This window comes from Capricornis sumatraensis, chromosome 8, assembly GCF_032405125.1.
Source record: "Capricornis sumatraensis isolate serow.1 chromosome 8, serow.2, whole genome shotgun sequence".
Classification (NCBI taxonomy): domain Eukaryota; kingdom Metazoa; phylum Chordata; class Mammalia; order Artiodactyla; family Bovidae; genus Capricornis; species Capricornis sumatraensis.
The window spans coordinates 44,157,008-44,181,153 of record NC_091076.1 but is presented as its reverse complement, the minus strand read 5'-3'; the positions used below and the strand labels follow the sequence as shown (position 1 = coordinate 44,181,153).

General features: G+C 37.3%; 1 protein-coding gene across 2 annotated transcripts in view; it reads left to right on the top strand.

The window, feature by feature from the left end:
- The window catches only part of NOX4 (NADPH oxidase 4), a 175,551-nt gene that overhangs the window by 134,932 nt on the left and 16,473 nt on the right, over positions 1–24,146 (top strand). The window contains exons 14-17 of one of the 2 annotated variants that reach the window (XM_068977092.1): positions 15,919–16,038; positions 17,562–17,670; positions 21,813–21,881; positions 23,273–23,373. In XM_068977092.1, the coding sequence (XP_068833193.1) occupies positions 15,919–16,038; positions 17,562–17,670; positions 21,813–21,881; positions 23,273–23,373 (399 nt within the window). The remainder of the gene's footprint in view (positions 1–15,918; positions 16,039–17,561; positions 17,671–21,812; positions 21,882–23,272; positions 23,374–24,146) is intronic. The other variant, XM_068977093.1, reaches the window with a different exon arrangement.

Below are 24,146 nucleotides of genomic sequence, written 5' to 3'. Positions count from 1 at the left end.
TTTTTTGTTCTGCCTCATTCTGCGTTCCCAGCTGTCAGGCGTCTCCTCAGGCTTCAGTTGTTTTCAGGTTTTTGTTTGTTTTTAATAATTTGTGCGTTTGTTTGTTTGTGGTTGTGCTGGGCCTTCGTGGCTGTGCTGGCTTTTCTCCAGCTGTAGGAGCGGCGGTTGTGCTCTAGCTGCGGTGCGCTGGCTCCTCCCGGTGATACTGTCTCATTGCCAAGCAGGGGCCCTGGAGCCCGGGCTCCGTAGCTGCGGTGCTCTGGCTCAGGGCCTGGTTGCTCCGTAGCTGCGGTGCTCGGGCGCAGGGCCTGGTTCTCCATAGCTGCGGTGGTCTGTCTCAGGGCCTGGTTGCCCCGCAGCTGCGGCGCTCGGGCACAGGGCCTGGTTGCCCTGCAGCTGCGGCGCTCGGGCGCAGCTCTGGCGCAGGGCCTGGTTGCTTCACAGCGTATGGAATCTTCCCGGAACAGGGAGCAAACCCTTGTCTGCTGCATGTCCTGCATTCGCAGGCGGATTCTTTACCACTGCAGCACCTGGGAAGCCCTGTTTGTGTTTTACACAGAAATTGTCTATCAGTTGAGAGAGAAGGTGGCCTGAAGTTCTTCCTTTGTTAAAAATCGTAGAATCCTATCTTTTAATACCCTTGGATGGAAACAGCCTCCCTTTTGCATACAGTGAAAGTATCAGCTGCTCAGTCGTGTCCCACTCATTGCGACTCCAAGGATTGTAGCCCACCAGGCTCCTTTGTCCATGAGATTCTCCAGGCAAGAATACTGGAGTGGATTGCCATTTCCTTCTCCAAAGGATATTCCCGACCCAGGAACTGAACCTGGGTCTCCTGCAGTGCAGGCAGATTCTTTACCATCTGAGCCAACAGGGAAGCCCTTTTCGCATAAGGTGATGTATATGTAGCTCCTCAACAGTATTGGCAGAGTTATCAGAGTTAAACCATGATTTTAGGACCAGTTTATGACCTATTTGTTGTTGTTCAGTCTCTGAGTTGTGTCCAGCTCTTTGTGACTCCACGGACTGCAGCACGCCAGCATTCCCTGTCCCAAACTGGAGTTTGCTCAAATTCATGTCCGTTGAGTCAATGATGCTGTCTAACCATCTCATCCTCTGCTGCCCACTTCTCCTTTTTTCCTTAGGAACCTACAGTGTAAATGAATAGTTTAAAAGCAGTTAAAAAATTAATCAGTTCTTAATGTTTATGGTCATATAATTTTGATAATATGCTTGTTTTATGGGAATTCCTTGCCAAATGTTTTTCTCCTTGGAGCCGTTAAATTAATTAATTTTTCTGTTCGGAATACCTTGCTTGTATAATTCAGAACTCCAAGAAACAGATATCAATCAAAGCAGTTTTTCAAAAAATGTTGCTTTTATTTATGCATGAGATTGCATTAGTATTCATCACTCATTAATTACAGAAATTTCTTAGCCCTCTACTGGTGAAATTTCCTTCCTTAAGCTGTTCCTAATATCTAAACAATGTGGGTCACCACCCACCACCTCCTACCAAGCCTTCACTTAAATGTTAAGGGTCTGCCCAGGTCACCATATGTAAAATTCCCACCTGCACCAGTTCACTCTGTATACTTCTTACCTGCTTTACTAGCACCATCAATGTAACGTGGGCTATTGTTAGAAATACAGGTTCTCAGATTTCATCCCAGACTTATTGACCCAGGAAATCTGGGCGTGGAGTCCAGCACTCTATTTTAGCAAGCCCTTCAAAAATTTCTGACGCAGACTAACATTTGAGGACCATTAGAGAAAGATAGAAAGATTTCAAGGACTTTCTCAAATTTTTTACCTCCCTCCCTCCCACTTCTTGTTGTTTTTATTGATACGATTACTTCCTGGGAATGAATTACTTCCTCAAAAATGACACCTATCCTCTTCAGGGAAATAGTTAATCACATTCATCGTTTCCCCAGAAAAAAATGGTTATATGAGGGATGGCTCCAAACTCTTCCATCCTGCAAAGCAGGATTTTCCAGGAGTTCCTCGACACAATGTGCCCTTTTCATATTTTATTTTGCCTTTATGTTCCCTGGGTCAGGAAGATTCCCTGGAGAAGGGAATGGTAACCCAATCCAGTATACTTGCCTGGAGAATTCCACGGACTGAGGAGCCTGGTGGGCCATAGTCCAAGGGCTCTCAAAGAATCAAACATGACCAAGCGACTAACACTTTATGTCTTATCCCTAATCAAAATAATTTAAAATTGATTGTAATCATTAATATGCAATCATTAAGAAGATGAGCTTTGGAGTCGGTCTTACCAGAAATTTAATAATACTCTTTCTTCATTTTTTTTGTTTAAAAGTGTTATTAAGAAAAATATTGATAGATAATTTTTTGAATTTCTAATTAAAACTTATTATTCTATACTAGAGTATAGCAGATTAATAGTGCTGTGAGAGTTTCGGGTGGCCAACAAAGGGAGTCAGCTGTACATCTACAAACTCGCCTCGCATCCAGGCTGCCACATAACATTGAGTAGAGTTCTCAGTGCTACACAGTATGTCCTTGTTGGTTATTTATTTTAAATACAGCAGTGTGTGCATGTCCATCCCAAACTCCCTAATTATCCCTTAGCCTCAGCAACCATATGTTCTTTCTCTAAGTCTTGATTCTGCTTCCGTTTTGTAAATAAGTTCATTTGAATAGTTTCTTTCTTAGATTCCACATATAAGGGACGTCATATAATATTTCTCTTTCTCTGTCTGACTTATTTCACACAATGTGACAATCTCTAGGTCCATTCATGTTGCTGCAAATGGCATTATTTAGTTTCTTTTTAATGGCTGAGTAGTATTCCATTTTATACAAGTACCACATATCCTTCATCCATTCCTCTGTTGACGGACATTCAGGTTGCTTCCATGTCTTGGCTATTGTGAAGAATGAATGAACACTGGGGGGCATGTATCCTTTCAGATTATGTCTTTTTCTAGATATATGCTCAGGAGTGAGATTGAGTGGCAATCTTTCTTTTTAATAGATGTGTGGCCTTGAGGAAATTGCTCAAGATTTTTGAGTTTTGTTTCCCTCCGTAGTGAAAGGGAGACGATACCTTCCTGTGAGAGTTGTGATGTGGATTAGGAGTGAAGGTATATATAGAACATTCAGATAGTCCCTGAATTAAAGTAAGGGCCTCCCTCATAGCTCAGTTGGTAAAGACTCTGCCTGAAATACAGGAGACCCTGGTTCAATTCCTGGGTCAGGAAGATCCGCTAGAGAAGGGATAGGCTACCCACTCCAGTATTCTTCGGGTTCTCTTGTGGCTAAGCTGGAAAGAAACTGCCTGCAATGTGGGACACCTGGATTCGATCCCTGGGTTGAGAAGATCCCCTGGAGAAGGGAAAGTCTACCCACTGTGGTATTCTGGCCTGGAAAATAAATGTTCAGTGAGGAGTATCTATTATTATGATACCTTATTTTAGGTTTCAAGAGGTAAGGGTCTCAGATAGTTATTGACTTTTTCTAAATTAGAATAATTTTTAAAGTAAAAGCTAATCAGATGAAGATAAAAAGGAAAATTGTTTTCCAAAATGTACATTTGCATTAGCATTAAATGGATATAAATTATAGAGTTTTATTATTAATGATAATATCTAATATTTATCACATGCTTACTATGTCCAGGCACCATGTTAAAACTTTTGTCAAGTATATTTACATTCAACTACATAAAACAAAAATATAGCTAAAATGATGAGGGCTTATTTTTCTCATGTGACAGCATGTACCAAGATAACTGGTGGCTTAGGGAAATCCCTCGTGGTCCAATGGTTAGGACTCCACATTCTCCCTGCTGAGGGCCCAGTTTCAGTCCCTGGTTGGGGAACTAAAATCCCAGAAGCTGGGCAGTGAGGCCAGAAAAGAAACAAAAAAATTGAGAAAAAAAAGATATGTGCTGGCTTATATTGATTCAGAGTCAGCATTTTACATCTCAGGTGACTGCAACTCCTGTCCCTTTTCCTTCTCTTGATTGTAAGATGCTTCATTCAGCTTCCGCCATCATATTCTCTTTCCAGACAGAGAAAGACAAGCATGAAAGATACATGCAAGTTGAGTCAGTGTCCTCCTTTCCAAGGAACTTCTCAGGACCCCAGCCTCAAACATCTTACATCTTATTAACCTAAAGTGGGTCTTATGTCTTTGTAAGAAAAGGTGATAATTATTAATATAGTCATTTTTGTCTTAAGTGGATGCATTACGGTAACACCACCACCAATTGGGAATGAGGACAGGAAAATGAATAAAGGGCAAACAAGCAATGGTCTTTACCTTACCTGAATTACCCTATTTAAGCCTTAAAGTAATCAGTGAGGTATGTATTATTCATATCACCTTCTGTTTACAAAGAGTGTAATTGAGTTACCAAGTGATAGGTGACTTGCTGAAGGTTGCAGCTACTAGCTGGTGTAGCTATGGTTTAAACTTGATTTAGAGCCTACATTCTAATTTATTATATTGCTATATATTAAACAAGTTTTATTCACTTCCTTAAGTTTTTTTAAAAGTCTTTTAAGCTGCATTTTCCCTTCTATGCAGATTTTAAAAGACTAATTTTTGCTGTTGAAATCTCTGTACTGAAAGAAATTGCTGTGAAAATTTTGAGAACAGAGAATTTTACCCCGCGGTGAGCATTCTCCCTTCTTGTGAATGAGGTCGCAAGTGTATTAAGTCTCTAAAGTTAAAGGCAAGTGAATATGTGGAGCATATTTTATTCTTTCAGTACTTCTTTCAACCAAAAATTTTCGGTGCCTATTGTACACCAGCAACTGGAGATAACAACTGAGCTAAACTGTTTTAACACAGCATTCTGGTTTTCCTGGGTTTTTGAGTTAGTAGTAAATCCCAAGGAGGGAACATGCTGATTCCTAGACAATAAGGCTAGCTGTATTTATAAATATATGTTTTATTTTGTGGTGTTTTGTTGTTTTCAGAGCACTTTTATGTGCAGTACTTTGTTATACCTATTTATCCTACTTATACTGGGTTAGCCAAAATTTTGTTCAGGTTCTTCTGTAACAGCTTATAGAAAACCCCAAACATTTTGGCCAACCCAATAAAAGTTTCCTCCTGTTTATTGAAAGCTTCTACAATCAAAGAGTAAGCATAGAAGATAGAAAGATAGAAACTTATGGGACAGTGATTATTTTTTTTTCTGTGTGAAAAATGTTGCAGCTGGTAAATTGGGTCCCCCGCTGAAATTCAAAATTTTGGGATTCTGTATTCCAGAATCATCTAAGGAAGAGAAAAATGATGGCAGAGGACGATGAGCCAAATATTAAAACTCGTATACTCATAAAATATGATGATATTACAATTAATTCTCAAAGGCTGTCTAACTTTATCGGCTGAGATTTTATTGATGGTATTTTCTGAATTCTTTCTTGGATTTTATTTTTAAATATAGCTCTGTGTTCATTGTTTTGGTTTGGTTTTGTTTCAGAGTCTACAGGGATATATATAACATTGCTTGCCTATCTTCCTTTTCACCCACATTTTTTCCTGTTGGTATTTAGTGCTCATTTTTCTACAGCAGTTATTCTCTGCTCCTGGTAATGCTAATGTGAATTATGTTGGATTTTATTTGCATTCTCTATTAACCATTCAATTTTGGGGAAGATTCACATTCAGATAGCAGACATTACTCTCCAGTTCTTGAAAGAATTAATTCATCACTTTCTACAAAGTCTCAAAGAAGATTCACAGAATACAAAAGAAAACTAGATGGGAAATCCCACTTTATTATCAATATTAATGGAGTTCTCTGGAAAGATGCACTGTGTGTGCTTAGTCACTCGGTCATGTTTGACTCTTGCGACCCCACATACTGTAGCCTGCCAGGCTCCTCTGTCTATGGAATTCTCCAGGCAAGAATATTGGAGTGGGTATCCATTCGCTTCCCAACCCAGGGATCAAACCCGTGTCTTCTGCATTGTGGGCAGATTCTTTATCATCTGAGCCACCAGGGAAGCACAAGAGCAATGCATCTCAGACATTAATGTGCTTACAAACCACCCGGGAGCCCTAATAAAACACAGATTCTGATTCAGTAAGTCTGAAGTTGGATCTGAGTCTCTTTCTACCAAGTTCTCATGTAGAATTGATACTTTTGGCCCAAGAACCACACTTTCAATGGAAACATACCATGTATTAGTCAAAGGCTAATGAAGGGCTTCTCATTCCTTTCAAGACCAAATTTTATCATAGCTGTAACCAGGGAAGAGAGAAGTGCTCTGCTTTCTGAACAGAAAAGAAGAGAGGAGAATAAGGAAGCCTCTCTCCTCATGGTCACCTGTCTTTGATAGCAAAGGAAAATGCGAAAGCCCTCTCCACCCAGCTGAGTTATCAGTGATTACTAACACCATATCTGCAATAGTGTTTTTCCTTAAAGTCTGTTTCATTTGAACTAAATGTTAATTACAAATATTTTGCTTTTGAATACATTTCCCTCTTATGTCTTTATTCTTTAACTTTCAACTTTTTGAACCCTTATGTTTTAGGTGAATCTCTTGAAATATCCTTTACTCTATTTTATTGTCTTATTCTAGACTGACAGTAGTTTACTGAACTTGAGATTTTAGTTAATTTACTTTGAATTACATTTTATAGCATTATTTTATAATGATTATTTGTCCCATATTTTCTGTTCTACTCTCTTATTTTTTTTGGCTGTGAAGACAACATATATAATAATGATAGAAATCATGGTCTATGTCTTAACTGGATTGAGCTTTCTACACTAATAGAAAAGAAGTGGCAAAGCAAAATACAGCACAAATAAATTTGAGGTTTAAAAGTTTATTCAAACTAAAATTAGCCAGCAACTAAGATAAAGACCTGCTGTACACCTTGCTTTCAGCAGAAAGATAAAGTTGCCATATGGAAAAAAGCAAAGAGCTAGAAAAGGATGGGATGATTTGTTTGAGAAAAAGAAATTGCGAAATATTTGAGCCTAAAGGCATGTAAGTGGACAGAAAAGTAAAAAGATTCACTATCATCTTAATAAATAACAGTTCATATTAAATATAAATTTTAAAACAGCACTCTTTGTTGGAAAGGCTGATGTAGTATTCAAGTCTAAAGATCTAAATTCAATCTTAAAGTGTTGATTTTAACGGAATGTCTTCTTTCCAAAAGGTTTCAGAAGTAATTTTATTTTAATACGGCTTGCAGCTGGGTTTAAATATACATTGGACTGGGGTGTGAAATTTTGTTAGGTGCTTTACTTGAAACTGTCAGCTTATAATTCATGCTTCCAGGTAACTGCCTAGTGTGTGGACAGTTTGAAGAGTTTGGTAGCTTTTATTTTATATTATTGAAACTGATTTCCTCATATTAATAAGCATTTCAAGTCACATATTAGCAGATCAAGACTATATTAGCCAGTACAAAAAAACAAAGAGCAAAAATAAAAATTCTCCTTAACTTTCTACAAGAAGTAAGTCTATCAACGGGGATCCAGCTATATGTTTTTGTCTCTTCATGCATGCTAAGTCACTTCAGGCCTGTCCGACTCTTTGTAACCCCATGGAGTGTAGCCTTCCAGACTCCTCTGTTCGTAGCATTCTCCAGGCAAGAATACTGGAGTGGGTTGCCATCCCCTCCTCCAGGGGATCTTCCCAACCCAGGGATCGAACCTGAGTCTCTTATGTCTCCTGCATTGGCGGGCGTGTTCTAGACCACCAACGCCACCTGGGAGGGTCCTTATGTATATGTATGAGTGAATTTAAGAGTAAAAAATAAACATTATATAACATACTTTATGCTCAATAATAATCTGGCCAGTATATAGAAAGCCTACAAATCTAAGCACACACACATTAATAACGTTAATACATGTTTGATATCAGTCAGTCAGTTCAGTCGCTCAGCCGTGTCTGACTCTTTGCGACCCCATGAATCTCAGCATGCCAGGCCTCCCTGTCCATCACCATGGTAGGAGATAAAAATAATTGCTTATGGTCATAAGCCACAAAGAATTTCCTATCTAGATGAATAAGTGAAGTGAATACTGTAACTCATAGCTTATCCCTCAAAGTTAGGCCATACATGCGGTGGACAAGAGCTAATGTGTGGGTTCTGAATCGGGTTGGAGGGCAAGTCAGAGATTCCTGCAAATGGCCCAGACTCCTCAAGTAAAACATCTTCAGTGAATATAAGTAGAGATTAGATAGTTGGCTCTGCAGAAGGAGGTAGTAAAGACAGTTGACTTATTTTGTCCTTGATTCTGAGAGGAACTGGAAAACAAATCTCCCCTGATACTTAGTAAACACAAGCTCCATCTCATTTGGGTTAGAACAGTGAGTTCATAATATGTACATAGCCCAATGAAAACAGAGACAAAAATTTAGTTTAAACTGATTCCAGATTCATGGCATCCTCTTGTGGTCTGGAACAGGAAAATGAAAATCCTCTTCTGGGGGGATACATTTTAATCCTCAAGGGATTCCTATACATGAGGCACCAAAGAGCTCATATTTTTAGAAAATGTGGAAACAAATCACCACGAGTACTTGTTAGTAAAGTTGTATATTTAAAAAGTATGAAGCAAATGTTTAATATGTCTAAAGAATAAAAGAGTATTCAAAGAATAATTGAGGGGCACAATTCTTCCTCCGCTAACCTACTGTGTTCCCTCTTTGCCTGGGAAAGTAATAAAGCCACTCTTTCTCCTCTGTAAAAAATAAAATAAACTAATGATTGAGACAAAGGACAATCACATTTCTCAAGACATTTTTGAAAAAGAGCCAATAGAACTTCTAGAAGTGAGAGATAACAGTATCGCAAACTTGAGCAGTTTATCGCAGCCGTGCAGAATTGGTGAATAGAACTGAAATAATTATCCAGAATGCAGCACACAGAGACAAAGATATGGGGAATATGAAAGAAAGGTTGAGCTGTGGGAGATGGAGTGAGAAGTTCACTTTACATTAGAGGTTTAAAAGATAAAAAAGAGGTAGTGAAAGGAGATGTAATATTTTAAGAAATATTAGTTCAAATTTGGGGCTATCAAAAAATCCCAAGCAACATAATAAAAATAAATTCACTCTAGGAAAAGTCATTATTTACTTACAGAAAAGTAAAAGCAGAGGCCAACACTTAACATAAAAGTAATCAAGAAAAGAAAGGAGAGGAGAAACCAAAAGTTAGACAAACAGTTCAAGGGGGTAGTGTGGCGGGTAATGCAACATCGTTGAACCAAATTCAACACTTCAAAGGGAGAGACTGTCAGACTGAAATGAGAAAATGAAAGGGGCCGATAAGCTGTTTGCAAGAGCTCCACTCAGAATATGAAGATAAAGACAGGCTGAAAAGCTGAAGAAGGTGAAGAATACAGTAGAGACAATGTAACCAAAGAAATGATGTTTCAGATAGAGTAGACTTTAAGATAAAAATGTTCTCAGGCATAAAGAGAGCTAATATTCAATAGAAAAAGGTTCAGTTGATTGTTTCTCTGGTTGAAAGAATTAGAATAAAGTCTCTTTTAGGAAAATAGCTTGATGTGTTGGATTTCATAAACAGAGAATGGAGTTTATTCTGGTGGTAGATGTAAACTGCTTATTAAGTGTATGCCCTTGAGGAAATATTTTAACTTCTAGAACCTCAGCTTCCTACTCAGTGAAGTAGAATAATACCATTTAACTCCTCTTTAATAATCACAAATAATTCACCTAAGGCAGGCAGCCTTAGGTGCCAGTTACATAGCTTTACTGATGTCAGGAAAGTCAAGGAAAAGGCTGTTGGTTTTACACTGCAGTATCTTTACATAAGCAGAAAGATTAGGCCTATACATTTATTTTGGTTAGAAGAAAAAGCCTTGGGATGTCTAATTTACTTCGAATCAGTTCAGTTGCTCAGTCGTGTCCAACTCTTTGCGACTCCATGAATAGAGCACGCCAGGCCTCCCTATCCATCACCAACTCCCAGTTTACCCAAACTCATGTCCGTCAAGTCGCTGATGCCATCCAGCCATCTCATCCTCTGTCGTCCCCTTCTCCTCCTGCCCCAATGCCGCCCAGCATCAGGGTCTTTTCCAGTGAGTCAACTCTTCATTTTCCAATGAGTCAACTCTTCACATGAGGTGGCCAAAGTATTGGAGTTTCAGCTTCAGCATCAGTCCTTCCAATGAACACCCAGGACTGCTCTCCTTTAGGATGGACTGGTTGGATCTCCTTGCAGTCCAAGGGACTATCAAGAGTCTTCTCCAACACCACAGTTCAAAAGCATCAATTCTTTGGCACTCCGCTTTCTTCACAGTCCAACTCTCACATCCATACATGACCACTGTAAAAAACATAGCCTTGACTAGACGGACCTTTGTTGGGAAAGTAATGTCTCTGCTTTTGAATATGCTATCTAGGTTGGTCATAACTTTCCTTCCAAAGAGTAAGCGTCTTTTAATTTCATGGCTGCAATCACCATCTGCAGTGATTTTGGAGCCCCCAAAATAGTCTGACACTGTTTCCACTGTTTCCCCATCTATTTCCCATGAAGTGATGGGACCGAATGCCATGATCTTAGTTTTCTGAATGCTGAGCTTTAAGCCAACTTTTATACTCTCCTCTTTCACTTTCATCAAGAGGATTTTTAGTTCCTCTTCACTTTCTGCCATAAGGGTGGTGTCATCTGCATATCTGAGGTTATTGATATTTCTCTCTGCAATCTTGATTCCAGCTTGTGTTTCTTCCAGCCCAGCATTTCTCCTGATGTACTTTGCATATAAGTTAAATACTCAGAGTGACTTCAAAGATAGCTATTCTCTTATAGAAACCTCACTGTCCCAGAGGCTTGTTATACTCTGAAATTTCATTAAAAAATAACATTTCATTTGACAACAACTGAAAGAGAATATATGGAGGAATGCCCATTTTTGCCAAACTCAGGATTGATCTGAGATCAAACCGAAGCTTGATAGTGATGTGTTTCATAATCTTCAAGGTGCTATAAGGTTGTTCAGTGTTATTATCTACCTAATGCCTATTAAGAAAAAATATATATTTACTTTTACCCTTATTATACTGTCCTCTCAGCCTTCTCTTTCTTTGGGCACAGCTAATAGTCACAAAGTCTTTTATGTTTTAGGCTAGCACATCACATAAAATATCTTTATTGAATATATTTTCAATATTCAATCTGTTGTCTAATGTGAAATTTTAGTTACTAAGAAACTTGCACATTTCAAAAAGTGCAATTAAACAGTAATTTTATGTTCACAGAGAAACTGGAGGAAGCGCATTTCAGAATCATAACAACAAAACAATTCAGCCTCCCCACCCCCATCCTCATCCCTTGCTGGAATTTCCATAGTAATAGTTTTTTTTTTTTTTTTAAACTTGTAAGTGCATGGCTATAAAACTTAAACACCCCTGAACAATTCCAAAATTCGACCCCAGATCACTTTTGCTGAGAAAAACAGACTCCTTTTCATATCCCTGCGAAGACTGGTGTCAACTGGGAAAAAAAAAACAAAAATCATACAACATAAGAGCTGGGAATTGAGTTAATTCAGTACCTTAGTGAGGAAAGTAGCCCAGCAGACAGCCTTTAAGGTAGCTTTGAGAAACTATTTCAAAGAGCTAGGGGTGGAGGCCAGCAAACATGTGATTTTGATGAAGAGGTCAGTGTAATCGAGCACACATCTCAGTAGAAGCTTGCTGTTAGGCCTGAGGAACAGATACACCAGTGAATGATTTTAGTGCTTTTTTCTAGTATAGGAAGATCCAAGAATCCAGGTTCATAAAAATTTCTCCTGAAATATTTCTACCTATATATGAAGGATTTTTTTTTCTTTTTGCCTGTTTTCCCAGAGCACAGTGCACCTCATCTTTTCTTGACCCTGAGCTCCTTTCAGGGTGTACCATCATCAGCAACTCCAGTGGCTAATGGCTTAGTTCTTGGAGAACTGGATGCTGGGCAACACCCTTTGCTTCACACACTCATTGAGAGAGTGTCTGTATGTTTTTTCACATTTATCCCCTGCCTGATGGAGCACAGGCTGCTCAAACAAAGCAGCTGGGTGGCAGTGGTATGCCTCCGTTTCTCCTTGGACACGGGCAGGGAGGGTTAGTTCCAGAAAATTCTCACGTATAACCCATGACTGTCACTGAAGCACCTCTTATTTCCGAGTGGATAGTTGTATTTAGGTCTGAGTTGCAAAACCCATACGGTCCATCTTCCTTCACTTTTTCCTCTTCCTCACACCCTATCCCCCATCCCCACCCCAATGTTCCATCTAGGAGGCATGAAACTTCAGACTGGTCATGGCCCCCATGTGGTCTCCAGGGCCTCATTTATTTGAATGGAGATAATAATACTCTACTCACATCACAAAATGTTACAGGTATAGCATTATATGTGAAAAGTACAAAGCAGAATGTGTGCAATATGGCTATATAACACGCCTCCAAAATTGTGCTGTATTTCATACTTGTGTATGTTTTTGTCTTAACCACTTCCCTCTTTATAACCTTCTTAAAGACTGAAGTTGTGATTACTCAGTTCCTAATCTGTTTCTGTTTTTTCTCCTTTTTTTTTAATTTCTTTTTTTTGGCTGCAGCAGATAGTACTGTGTCTTACTCAGAGGAAACTTTCCATTATTATATGTTGCATTACATAAGAGCACATTAATTTCCCCTGATTTATTTAATCTCCTTCAGATCAAGTTCCTACGTGCATCTCTCATCTCACACTAAACTTAGTTCATTTCTTGTGTTGATGCTGGACTCTCCTAGGGCTTGATGGTACTCTGGAGGCACTCGCGGATGCCATTAAATTAAAGCATGTCTGATATTTGCAGCCCTGTACAGTTCTTAGTAGGCTATTTCTGTGTCACATCTAATTGGTACTGGTTTATTTTCTTTTCTTTTTTTTTTTTTTTGGATGAAGAAAATCAGAGTTAGGACAAGTAACTTGCCTGTGATCCCAATGCTAGTGAATGACTAGAACCCCACATTCTTGTCTTCTCGCCCAAAGTTATTTCAGAATATCAGAGAGTAGTTATTTAGGGTGTGGGGAGGGTGTGTGTGTGGGCTGAAAAGCAGATAAGTAGGAAAGAGGGAATGTCATGATTCCTTACTCAGTTCTTTGTTAGTCAAATAAAATGTCCTTTGTTATACCTTTTAAGAAGTGTTGAGAATGAAAAATAATTTTTCTTTACCTTTCTAGGTTCTTGGCTGAAACCCCCCACAGTAATGAGAGAGATTAACAATATTAACAATAAAGATATTTATATCATTAGACTGACTACACAAATTTGCTTTTTTTGGACAATTACTATTTTTTAAGAAAGTTATTTTTACTAAGAAAGAAGCTTTAAAATGGCAGTGTTTTATATATATGTGGCTTTTTAAACATAAAGGTATCTAGAACTAAGCAGTCCGTAGAGGGTATGGTAGTTTTACAGTCATCGAAGATAAGTATTTAGGCCATCAAGTCAACACGTATTCGGGTACCAAGAAGGAGGAAAGAAGGGGACAGGGATAAAGAGACTCAACTTTGAACCAAGACAGCTTCCTTCAAGGAGCCTTCCAATTTTCCTTTGTTTTGTATCTGCAGATACCTCTTTTTATTGTTACACTAAAATCCATTTATAGAAATTTTGCTTAACTGGTTTATAGGTCTTAGTTACAAGGTTATACTTTCATTAAGGAACACAGCAGTTATTTTATTGAAATTGAAATTGCCACCTGGACATTTCAATACAAAAAAAAAAAAAGGAGGGATGGAGTGATTGGTATTCTTTTAACTTTTTATTTTTATTGGAGTATAGCTGATTAACAACCTTGTGATAGTTTCAGATGGAGAGTAAAGGAACTCAGCCATGCATGTAGATGTATCCGCTGTCTCCCAAACCCCCCTCCCATCCAGGCTGCCACATAACATGAGCACAGTTCACTGTGCTGCACAGAAGGTCCTTGTTGGTTATCCATTTTAAATATAGCAGTGTATACATGTTGTTTTCAAACTATCCCTTCCCCTTGTTCTTCCCGCCTGGCAACCATGAGCTCATTCTTTAAGTCTGTTTTATAAATAAGTTCATTTGTATCATTTCTTTTTAGATTCCACATATAGGGATGTTATACAATATTTCTCTTTCTCTGTCTGACTTACTTCACTCAGTATGACAATCTCTAGGTCCATCTGCTGCTGCTGCTGCTGCTGCTAAGTTGCTCAAGTCATGTCTGACTCTGTGCAACCCCTTAGGCAGCAGCCCACCAGACTCCTCCATCCCTGGGATTCTCCAGGCAAGAACACTGGAGTGGGTTGCCATTTCCTTCTCCAATGCATGCATGCACGCTAAGTTGCTTCAGTGGGGTCTGACTCCATGCGACCCTATGGACAGCAGCCCACCAGGCTCCTCTGTCCACAGAGTTCTCTAGGCAAGAATACTGTGTTGCTGCAAATGGCATTTCATTATTTTTAACGGCTGGGTAATATTCCATTGTATGTATGTACTATATCTTCTTTATCCATTCCTCTGTCCGTAGACATTTAGATTGCTTCCATGTCTTGGCTACTATAAACAGTGCTGCAGATTTTCTAATTGCACTTCCATTTAAATCACATTAGGCTGAACTTAGTCATGCAGCCAAAATTGATGGAAGTCAGTCTTGGACATGTAATATTTTAGCTGAGCACTTTGTTTCCCTGAATAACATTAATATTTTGTTACTAAGCAATAATAACACCTAAATGTCCATCAATGGATAAATGGATAAAGAAGATGTGGTGTATATACATGTAATATTTTATATAATTACATATGTACATATACAATGGAATGTTAGTCAGCCATAAAAGAATGAAATCATGCCATTTACAGCCATGTGTATGGACCTAGAGATTATCATGCTAAAGCGAAATGAGAAAGACAAATATTATATAATAATGCTTAGATGTGGAATCTAAAAATAATGATACAAATGAACTTATTTACAAAACAGAAATAGACTCACAGACATAAAAAACAAATGCATGATTACCAAAGATGGGCGAGGAGATACAAATTAGGAATTTAGAATAATACATGCACACTACTGTATATAAAATAGCCAACAAGGACCTATACTGTATAGCCCAGGGAACTCTAGTCAGTATTCTACAATAACCTATAAAGTGAAATAATCTGAAAAAGAATAGATATGTGTATATATATAACTGAACCACTGCTATACACACAAACACACAAACTAACAGAACATTGTAAATCAACTATATGTCAACTTAAAAAAATAAAAAAGAATGGAAGGATGAATATTGAGTGACTAGTTAACAAGTTTCATCATAGTTAAGCAGGATTTCATACACATAGACATACACATGCGCATGCACACACACACACACACACACACTCACACACACACATATATATCTGAATATACAAAGTAATGAGAGATTCCTTTGAGATTGTTGTAGGCTTTATACTAATAAACCTAGCCAGAGCAAGAAGAGGAACAGGGTCAGCTTCTTTTCTGTTTACATGGTAAAGGTTTCAAGAAATATTTTTGCTACAGACTTTACCATGGAGAATAGCATTATTGAATTTAGACACAATAAAACAAGATATTTTAATTTAGTCCAGTATATAGTAATAAAATAAATCAAAGCTTTAACAAGTCCTTGGCTCACCATCATGGGCCTATCTACATTTCCCTTCACCTTAAGTAATATTTCCCTCAAAATAGGAATACTTTGAAACCAGTGTACTCGTTTTTATATTGGTAGTTCATAAACAACACTTTTTGTTCCTTTAGACCTATCACTATGGGAAACAATGAAATGAGGCCTGGGCTATCACAAAGCTTAAACACTAGATTTAGCATACTTGCCGCATATTATAGAAACTTAATTTAACTCATTTTCATTTTTGTCCACCCTTGTCTGCCTTCTCCACAGGCTATATATTGATGGTCCCTTTGGAAGTCCATTTGAAGAATCACTGAACTATGAGGTTAGCCTCTGCGTGGCTGGAGGCATTGGAGTCACTCCGTTTGCGTCAATCCTCAACACTCTGCTGTATGTCATACTGACCCATTATATTAGTCCACATAGAGAGCTGTCTATTTCAGACATCTCTTTTAGTAAGAAGTAATTCCTTACAGAATTCTTCTACTTGTTCAAAACATTCTATTTACCGAGTGATAAGAGGAATAAATAAGTGCTTCTTAATATGTGGTCTATGGTTTTCAGCATGTTCTCTTGTAAAATAACATCACAATTATGCCTTACTCTGTCCTTTTCCTCTATTAAAGTAATTCCACTGGCCCCTATTTCTCTGCTTTCTCATCAGGGGTAAGTTGCATTACTAATTTATTTAGTCAACAAATATTTTTGACCATTTATGTGCGATTGATCTTATAGTTACTGGTAATATAGCAATGACTGAGTAGTGTCTCTGCCCTTGAAAAGTTTACTTTCAAATAGGACAAGCAAAATATAAACCAGTGAAAAATTCACAAATAACATCATTTCAGAAAATATTAGAAGTGTGGTGAAAAGAAGAAAGATTAATGGAATATAGAAATAAAGGGTCAGGGTTATTGTAGAGGTATCGTCAGGAAATCCTCTCTGAGGAGATGACAAATGAGCACATCATTCCTGGGTCTGTTACTCAGCAGATTTATAACAGACTGAAGAATAGGAATTTCAGAAGTAAGATTGCTTAAGCAGGATATACTTATTCAGTTATTTTAGTTTGGTTTACAAGCAAAAATTAATTGACAGGAATTCTCATGAAACCACAAACAAAATCTATTCCATTTACTTTTCAAGAAAACACAATTTTCATTAAAAGTCTGTTTTATGATGTATGAAAAAAGAGATAATAATTTGAAGTGATGTGTTTGAATGATACTTTGATTTTAAAACCTTAATATAAATTTGGGACTTTGGGGAGGTTCTTAAAAAAAATAACTATATTCCAAGCCAGAAATTAGTTGTTTCTGAAAACATATTGCAAGTTATTTGGACACCTAAAGTTTAAACAAGGGAATAATATTTTGTTAACCTCAAGCTTACTTCATAATTATAAGGAGGAATCCAGACTTGGAATTGTGAATTGCTGGAATGCATTACATAGTAGGTGGTTGTGAAATCTCTTTCTTTAATGATTATTAAGAAGGGGATAAACAACCAGCTTTCCAGAATGGTTTTGGCTCATTTTGCCTGGAACCCAGGGCAAGATGACCATTGGTGACCATCTGAGTGATAGAATTAACAGAAAAATAAGAAAACTTTTTTCCTGAGATGCAGAGCTGATCCAAGAGTTTAGTTTATTGCCTTCAAGTGGAAATGGATAATATGCATATAGTATCCACAAACATGAACACTTTAATTCATGGATTATATATATCTCTGACTCAGTATATTGCATTTTAAATTAATTTGAGAGTTAGAATAAGTGGTGTATCAGATACTAGAATGTAGATGACTATTTTCTCTGTAGATTACTTACTAATGAGAAGTGAAATTTCAAGGATATAGGGATTCTTAATTCTTTTACCATCATAATCAGTCCTGTGTTATTTCTTTTTTTAAAGGGATGACTGGAAACCATACAAGCTTAGAAGATTGTATTTTATTTGGGTATGCAGAGATATCCAGTCCTTCCACTGGTTTGCAGACTTACTCTGTGTGTTGTACAACAAGGTAAAATTAGGTTTATTTTTACTTTTGCAGTCTTTTAAATTTTAAAAGTAGCCATTTTATTTCAAGTTATAAAAGTAATAGGTGCTCACTATAGAATAATATGCAGAGGAGTAGTGAGGAGGAAAAATATCCCTTAAGCTTAAAAAAACCAGATAGAATCTTTTAATAATTTGGTGTACATCTTTTCAGATATTGATATCTGTGAATTTGTATATCTAGGACATGTTTTAACATAGAATGTTTTAACAGGGAAATGAATGCATATGGTTGGTAATACATGCATATCGAAAGCATTATGCAAATGTGAATGCAAATGGGATTGTGACTGAGGACAGATGGAAGAAAACATCTGCAGACAGTTACTGTCACACTTTTCAGCCTTTATTCTCATAGTTCGTATCTCTAACTTCAACATTCCAAGTGGCTCATCAGCCAACTTTTGGCCCAATATACAGAATTTCAAAAATCTCGAATTCTAAGCTGTATTCCTTCCAGAGATGAAAGCAGGCATTTTCACCTATCTTACCTGCAACTTTTACTTTTCTATTAATATATCTATTTTTAAGTTATTCAGGTAATACATATATGCATCATTGCTCCAGACTTTTGTAAGCTACATGAGGCAACATCTCCATCCAATCCACGTAACCAGATGTTACTCATGAGCATTCTGAAAATCCTATCATACTATTTGTATTGTTCCACAAATTGCCTTTTTAAAGTGTATTTCTATCTAACCAAACACAAAAGGGCAAATATTGTGTGATTCCTTTTATATAAGGGACCTGGAGTAGTCTAATTCATAGAGACAGACAATAGAATGGTGGTTGCCAGAGGTTTCCCAGAGGGCAAATGGGGAGTTACTGTTTAATGGATATAGATTTTCAGTTTGGGAAGATGAAAAAATTCTGGAAATGGATTGGTGATGATGGCTGCACAACCATATGAATATATTTAATGCTAATCAACTGTATATTTAAAAACAGCTAAAATGATCAATCTTATGCTATGTGTATTTTACGACAATAAAAAAAGTGCAGATTCCTGGGACTCACCAAGGGCCTGCTAAATCAGGAGGAAAAAAACCAGAGAGATGAGAAGCCACTGAAAGGATTTGAGCAGACCAATATGATTGTAGGTCATCTTGAGAGTATATGTGAAAATACAATTCTCGGGGTACTGCAGTTTCCAGAGGAGCAGAAAATGAGTAATAAGTCGGGAAAGGAGATTAATCAGAGCGGCCAGTGAGGCGGTAGGAAACCAAGAGGTAGTAGCTCTGTACTTAAGGGTGAGAGAGGAGAATCTTTCAAGAGCATCATCACCACTTTCAAGTGGGTGTTTTCTCTAGATTAATGTCTAAAACTGGACTTTCTGAGTTGGAGGCCATGAGGACTTTAGGAATGAATTTAAATTTGTAATAGGTACTGATAAAATGTCCCCCAAAGATGCTAAAACAATTTACATTTCCACCAAAGGATATAAGAGAGATTTACTCCAAATGTTATATTACCAATCTTTTACATTTCTAGTCCTTTCTTAAACTAGGGGATCTCACTGTATTTTTCCTTGAAACAAATGAGATTGAACCTCTCTTGCTATTTTCAACCACTTGTATTTCTTGTTGGAGTTCCCATTTCTACCTTTGCCTGTTTTTCTAGATTAAAATTTTCTTTCTTGAAAAGATACAGAACTTATAATTGGATCCAGAGCACATTTAAATAAGAGATGTAAGTAGCAGAGCAAGAAAGGAATAGAGGAAATATAAAATATATAAATGGCTGGATATTCATAGTTGAATCTTAAAATTTCTTCTCAAGTTTTTTGGTGGATATGTTTAATCCTTAGGAATCCATGGAATAAATAATATAAATGCTTAAAACTAGTGTAAACAATGTGGTGTTGATTATCTTCTACACACACCTCTGCACACCTGTTTTGCTTTTTCACGTCAAGAGGATGAGGATGAGCACAGGTCCTTCAACCCTCTGAGGATGATGTTGAAAGGAAAAGGCTTTTATTATTTTCTGCATTTGCAAATGAGTTACCAAATTCAGCGTGTGTGTATGTGTGTTTTAGTAGATACTATTTTTTGTCTACAATGAGGGATAAGCCAAAATGGAGACACTGATATTTAAAATGTGTTACTTAAATCTGCGTTCTTCTCTCTGGAGCCTGTGGGCACCGAACACATTGTTGATGCAGCAGTCATTGGCATGATCTCAGAGCAGCATCCCAGGAGACATTTAAGACAAAAATCAGTGCAAGTCATGTGTTTTGTGAAGGGCTGCCCATTACTGGCACTTGGAAATTCCTCCATTCCCTCACAGTTAAGATTCGTGCACCCTGATTCAATTCCTAAAGGGCTTTAAAATGACTTTAGTGTTTGGATATAACTTGAGGCATCTGTGGCATGGAATATAATTATTATATTTTAAGATTATGGGTTCTGAGAACCATCACTTATCACTTTCAAAGTAAAATAGGTTTTTATTGGGATTTTATAATTTAGCATTGCCACCTATTAGAGAATGTGGAGTTTTAGTTCTGGAGGAAACCTGTGAGATGGGGTCATTGTCCTAATGAAGAAACTGGGGCCTATGTAAGTTGAGTACCTCTCTAGAAGTCTCAACGTCAGACAGTGATGGCAATAGAAACACATCTCTTAGTCACCTGCCAGGTGCCCTTACTACTGTAAAGGGTGCCAGAGGGGTGCTATAACCTCACTTAGTCACTCTGTATTTGCAAAATAACTTCTTTTGCATTCCTAAAACTTTGAATTTGAGTCCCAGTATATCCCTTAAAAATCATTATTTTAACGCTCTGTAGAAACAGTTGTTGTTGTTGAGTTACTAAGTCATATCCAACTCTTTGCAACCCCATGGATGGTAGCACACCCGTCTCCTCTGTCCTCCACTATTTCCTGGAGTTTGCCCAAATTCGTGTTGAGTCAGTGATGACATCCAGCCATCTCACCCTCTCTTGCCCTCGTCTCCTCTTGCCCTCAATCTTTCCCAGCATCAGTGTCTTTTCCTTTGAGTTGCCTCTTCACACAGGTGGCCAAAGTATTGGAGCTTCAGCAATAGTCTTTCCAATGAATAATAGCAACAGTACTTGGAATCAGTTGATTCATTTGCTGCAATAAGGTCCAGCAAAACCGTACCATCTCCAGCAAACCTACTGTGCACACTGATGCTCAGGAAATAGTTTGGCTGCTGCAAAAGTGCTGGTCTCTTCTGGGCCTTTCGTCAGATTCTACACATCAGATTCCCATCTCTGTTCTCCAGAATGTACTGTAGTTGTTGTGTTCCTTCCTTCTCTTCTAATTTTGATTTTTTTTTTCCTTCTCTTTAGCATTTCTTTGTTTTAGGGTGGTGAAAGGAGGCCCTAAGAATAATATATTTTTTTTTTAATGTAGATTTCATAAGCCAGGATTTAGCCAGAGCAAGGCCAGGGTCATGAGCAGATTCATCTTGCCTTCTGGATGAAAGAAACATCTGGGTCAAAACCCTTTTACCTACTTTGTTGAATTCACCTTTCTTCAGATATTTTTCTTGGTCCATTTATTTTTCAAGATATCAAAGTGTTTGAGAGCTTTCCCAGATGCTTTTATTTTGGCAGATACACTCCTTGTCTCATACATTTTTATATAAGGGAAATCGGTGCTGCATAGGAAGGAGCTAGGAACGATTCCATTCCTACCCTATTTTTTTTCATTTGTTTGGGTTTCTGTGATGCTTAACATGCATTTTGTGTATCACTTTTGACTTTTTTGTAAAGAAAATCATGTTCTTTCTGAGTGAAATCTTGAGTAAAATTTAGAGATTCAGCAAATAAAATAAATAAGTAAGAAGATTTAAAGGAATATTGCTATAGTATTTAGCGTATTTGATTTTGTGTCTATGAAGATAGCAGAACTAATCCCATCCATTTCCTTCATCATAACTAATTAAATCTGCCAGGGACAGGTTATTAATGTTAGAATGCCATGTATGTGGTACACGTATATGTGTATATGTATACACATTTGCTCGTAGATGTTGGCTATGGTAAGACCAGATTGCAGAATCACATATGTTAGGTTAGGAGAGAATCTGTGAATACAGAACACAGTTTAATGTCTATTTACTTTTATGTCCTCTCAGTTTTGGCAAGAGAACAGACCTGATTATGTCAACATTCAGCTGTACCTCAGTCAGACAGATGGGATACAGGTATGTGACTGGATGTTATTGTAAATTAAACAAGTCTCTTGAGAACAGATGATTTACTGTAGGGGCTGTGCTGGAAGAAAATTTCTGCAGGTGGTTTGAAGAGATGATTCCCAGAGGAAAGCCACTTTTGGAATGTATCCAGCAAGCTCATGTCTCATCCTTGAAGTCAACCATTTTCTGCCTTTCATCTGTCCTCACCTGGGACTGAAGCGGACCTTTGAGCTCATCTCTCTCCTTTTCGCTGTCACCTCACCTAGAGATGAGAACACAAGTGAATAGTCCTGTGATTGTGTTCATCGAGAGGAGGTTTTATGTGGCACGAGAAGATAAGGTCATACACAATTAAGCTTGTTTCTCTTCAAGGGAAACTAAAAAACGGAACATCCATCATGCATTATTTACTTCACTGCTAGACGCTGTATTGAGCGTCTCATACACATTATCTCATGTGATTCCAACAGATTCAAGAGGTAAATGATACTGTGATCCCCATATAATAGATGAGGAAACACCAAATAGACAACATTGAAGAGATGGATAGCCATATAAACCTGGGCATGAATGCTTTCACAAGTTTTATTGTTGTATTTTCCATCATATATTTTCTGTCATTCTTTGAATGCAAAATATGAATGCTTGTCTGTTACTTCAAAACTAATCTAAGCCTATTTTTTTAGTCAGATTTCTACCCTACTTGGTATGTAAAAACATTTTATCTTATGCTGTCATGAAGCAAATCAGTATCATTATGCCTCATGGTTTTGCAGTGATTAAGATATGAAGCATAAATTACATCTGGTTCTCAGTTTGTCTCCCTGGGACTCGGACACTTTTCTTTCTCCCTTGACTCTCTTTACCATCAATTCAGATCTAATGCTCTTGTTAATTGCAAACAACAGTCCATTAGAAGTTGTTTTTTGATAGATCCCAAATTTGGAGCTCTGCTGTATTAGACTGTCATGTTCAGGATCATTTCCCCAAATTTGTGATGATAATTTGCAGTATCTTACTCATATAATGAGCCAAATATGACAACTTTGCAGTACAAAAATGCTTCAACAAAGCTTATGTGTTGCACCCTCTTTGAGAGTAGGCAATTAAAATGCATTCTTTAATGCTGCAGTTGCTTCAAAATGAAGCAACTAACTGAAGTCTAGGAAAGTCAGTCATTTGTACTAATGGTATTCAAGAAGATAATGGATTTTAAAGGGAAAGAGGGAGGAAATGGTGCTTCTAAATGATTATACTTAATAGGTTGCCATTTGACACTTATATTCTTTATGTCACAGCAATTTGGTAGGAAGCCACAGCACCAGGAAAGATGATGTTATAGAAATGAATTATTTGCCCAGTTCTGTGTCATATAAAGCATAATGCTTTCTTTTTGGCAGAAGATAATTGGAGAAAAATATCAAGCACTGAATTCAAGACTTTTTATTGGACGTCCTCGGTGGAAACTTCTGTTTGATGAAATAGCAAAATGTAACAGAGGGTAAGTACTTTCCTCAAAAATTTTGACATGTGGCTAATGATCAAATTAAAATATTAAAGATTACTTAGTAATCGGTTTGAAAATTACAGAGTCACTTAAATACTCAATTATCACTACTGAAGATGGAAGCAAAGCAAGAACCACCTCAAGTATCCATAATGCCAAATAATTAAAATTTGGCTTAAAAATAGACTATAAAGTATTTATGAACCAAACTGTCATACCTACTTTTAAATTTGCATAGATCCCATAGCACAAATTAGGTCATCATTGGGAAAGTTTTTGTAAATCACATTAGCAGACAAGGGAGCTCTTCAAATAGTTTTGATGCATTTAAAAATTAGATTTTTGGTACATTTTTACCAGAATGAATACATTTTTAAAAAACTGTTAGTTTTTAAAACTCTTAGAGATTTTAATATTTCTCTAAATCAGAAATATTTCCAAACATATTTTTTCTTGGAAGCTGTAATTCTATAAAAACATCTTAGAGTTATGGCTATATGTTTATGATCTGAAGAGGTTACAGTTGAAAGAAAGTATTCATTTTTGGGTACAGACTAGGGAGCCTGTTTGGTAATCTGTAAAATTACCATAGTGCAGGGCAATGATCTATACAAATTCTAAAAGCATTTTGAAAACCATATACCCATTCACACATTTCAAAGTTGGCATTGAAAAAGTTTTATCAGAACTTTAAATAGTTCCAAAGGCTGCAACTTCTAACATATTGCAGATATTGACATTTTAAAATTAATACGACTTTTAACATA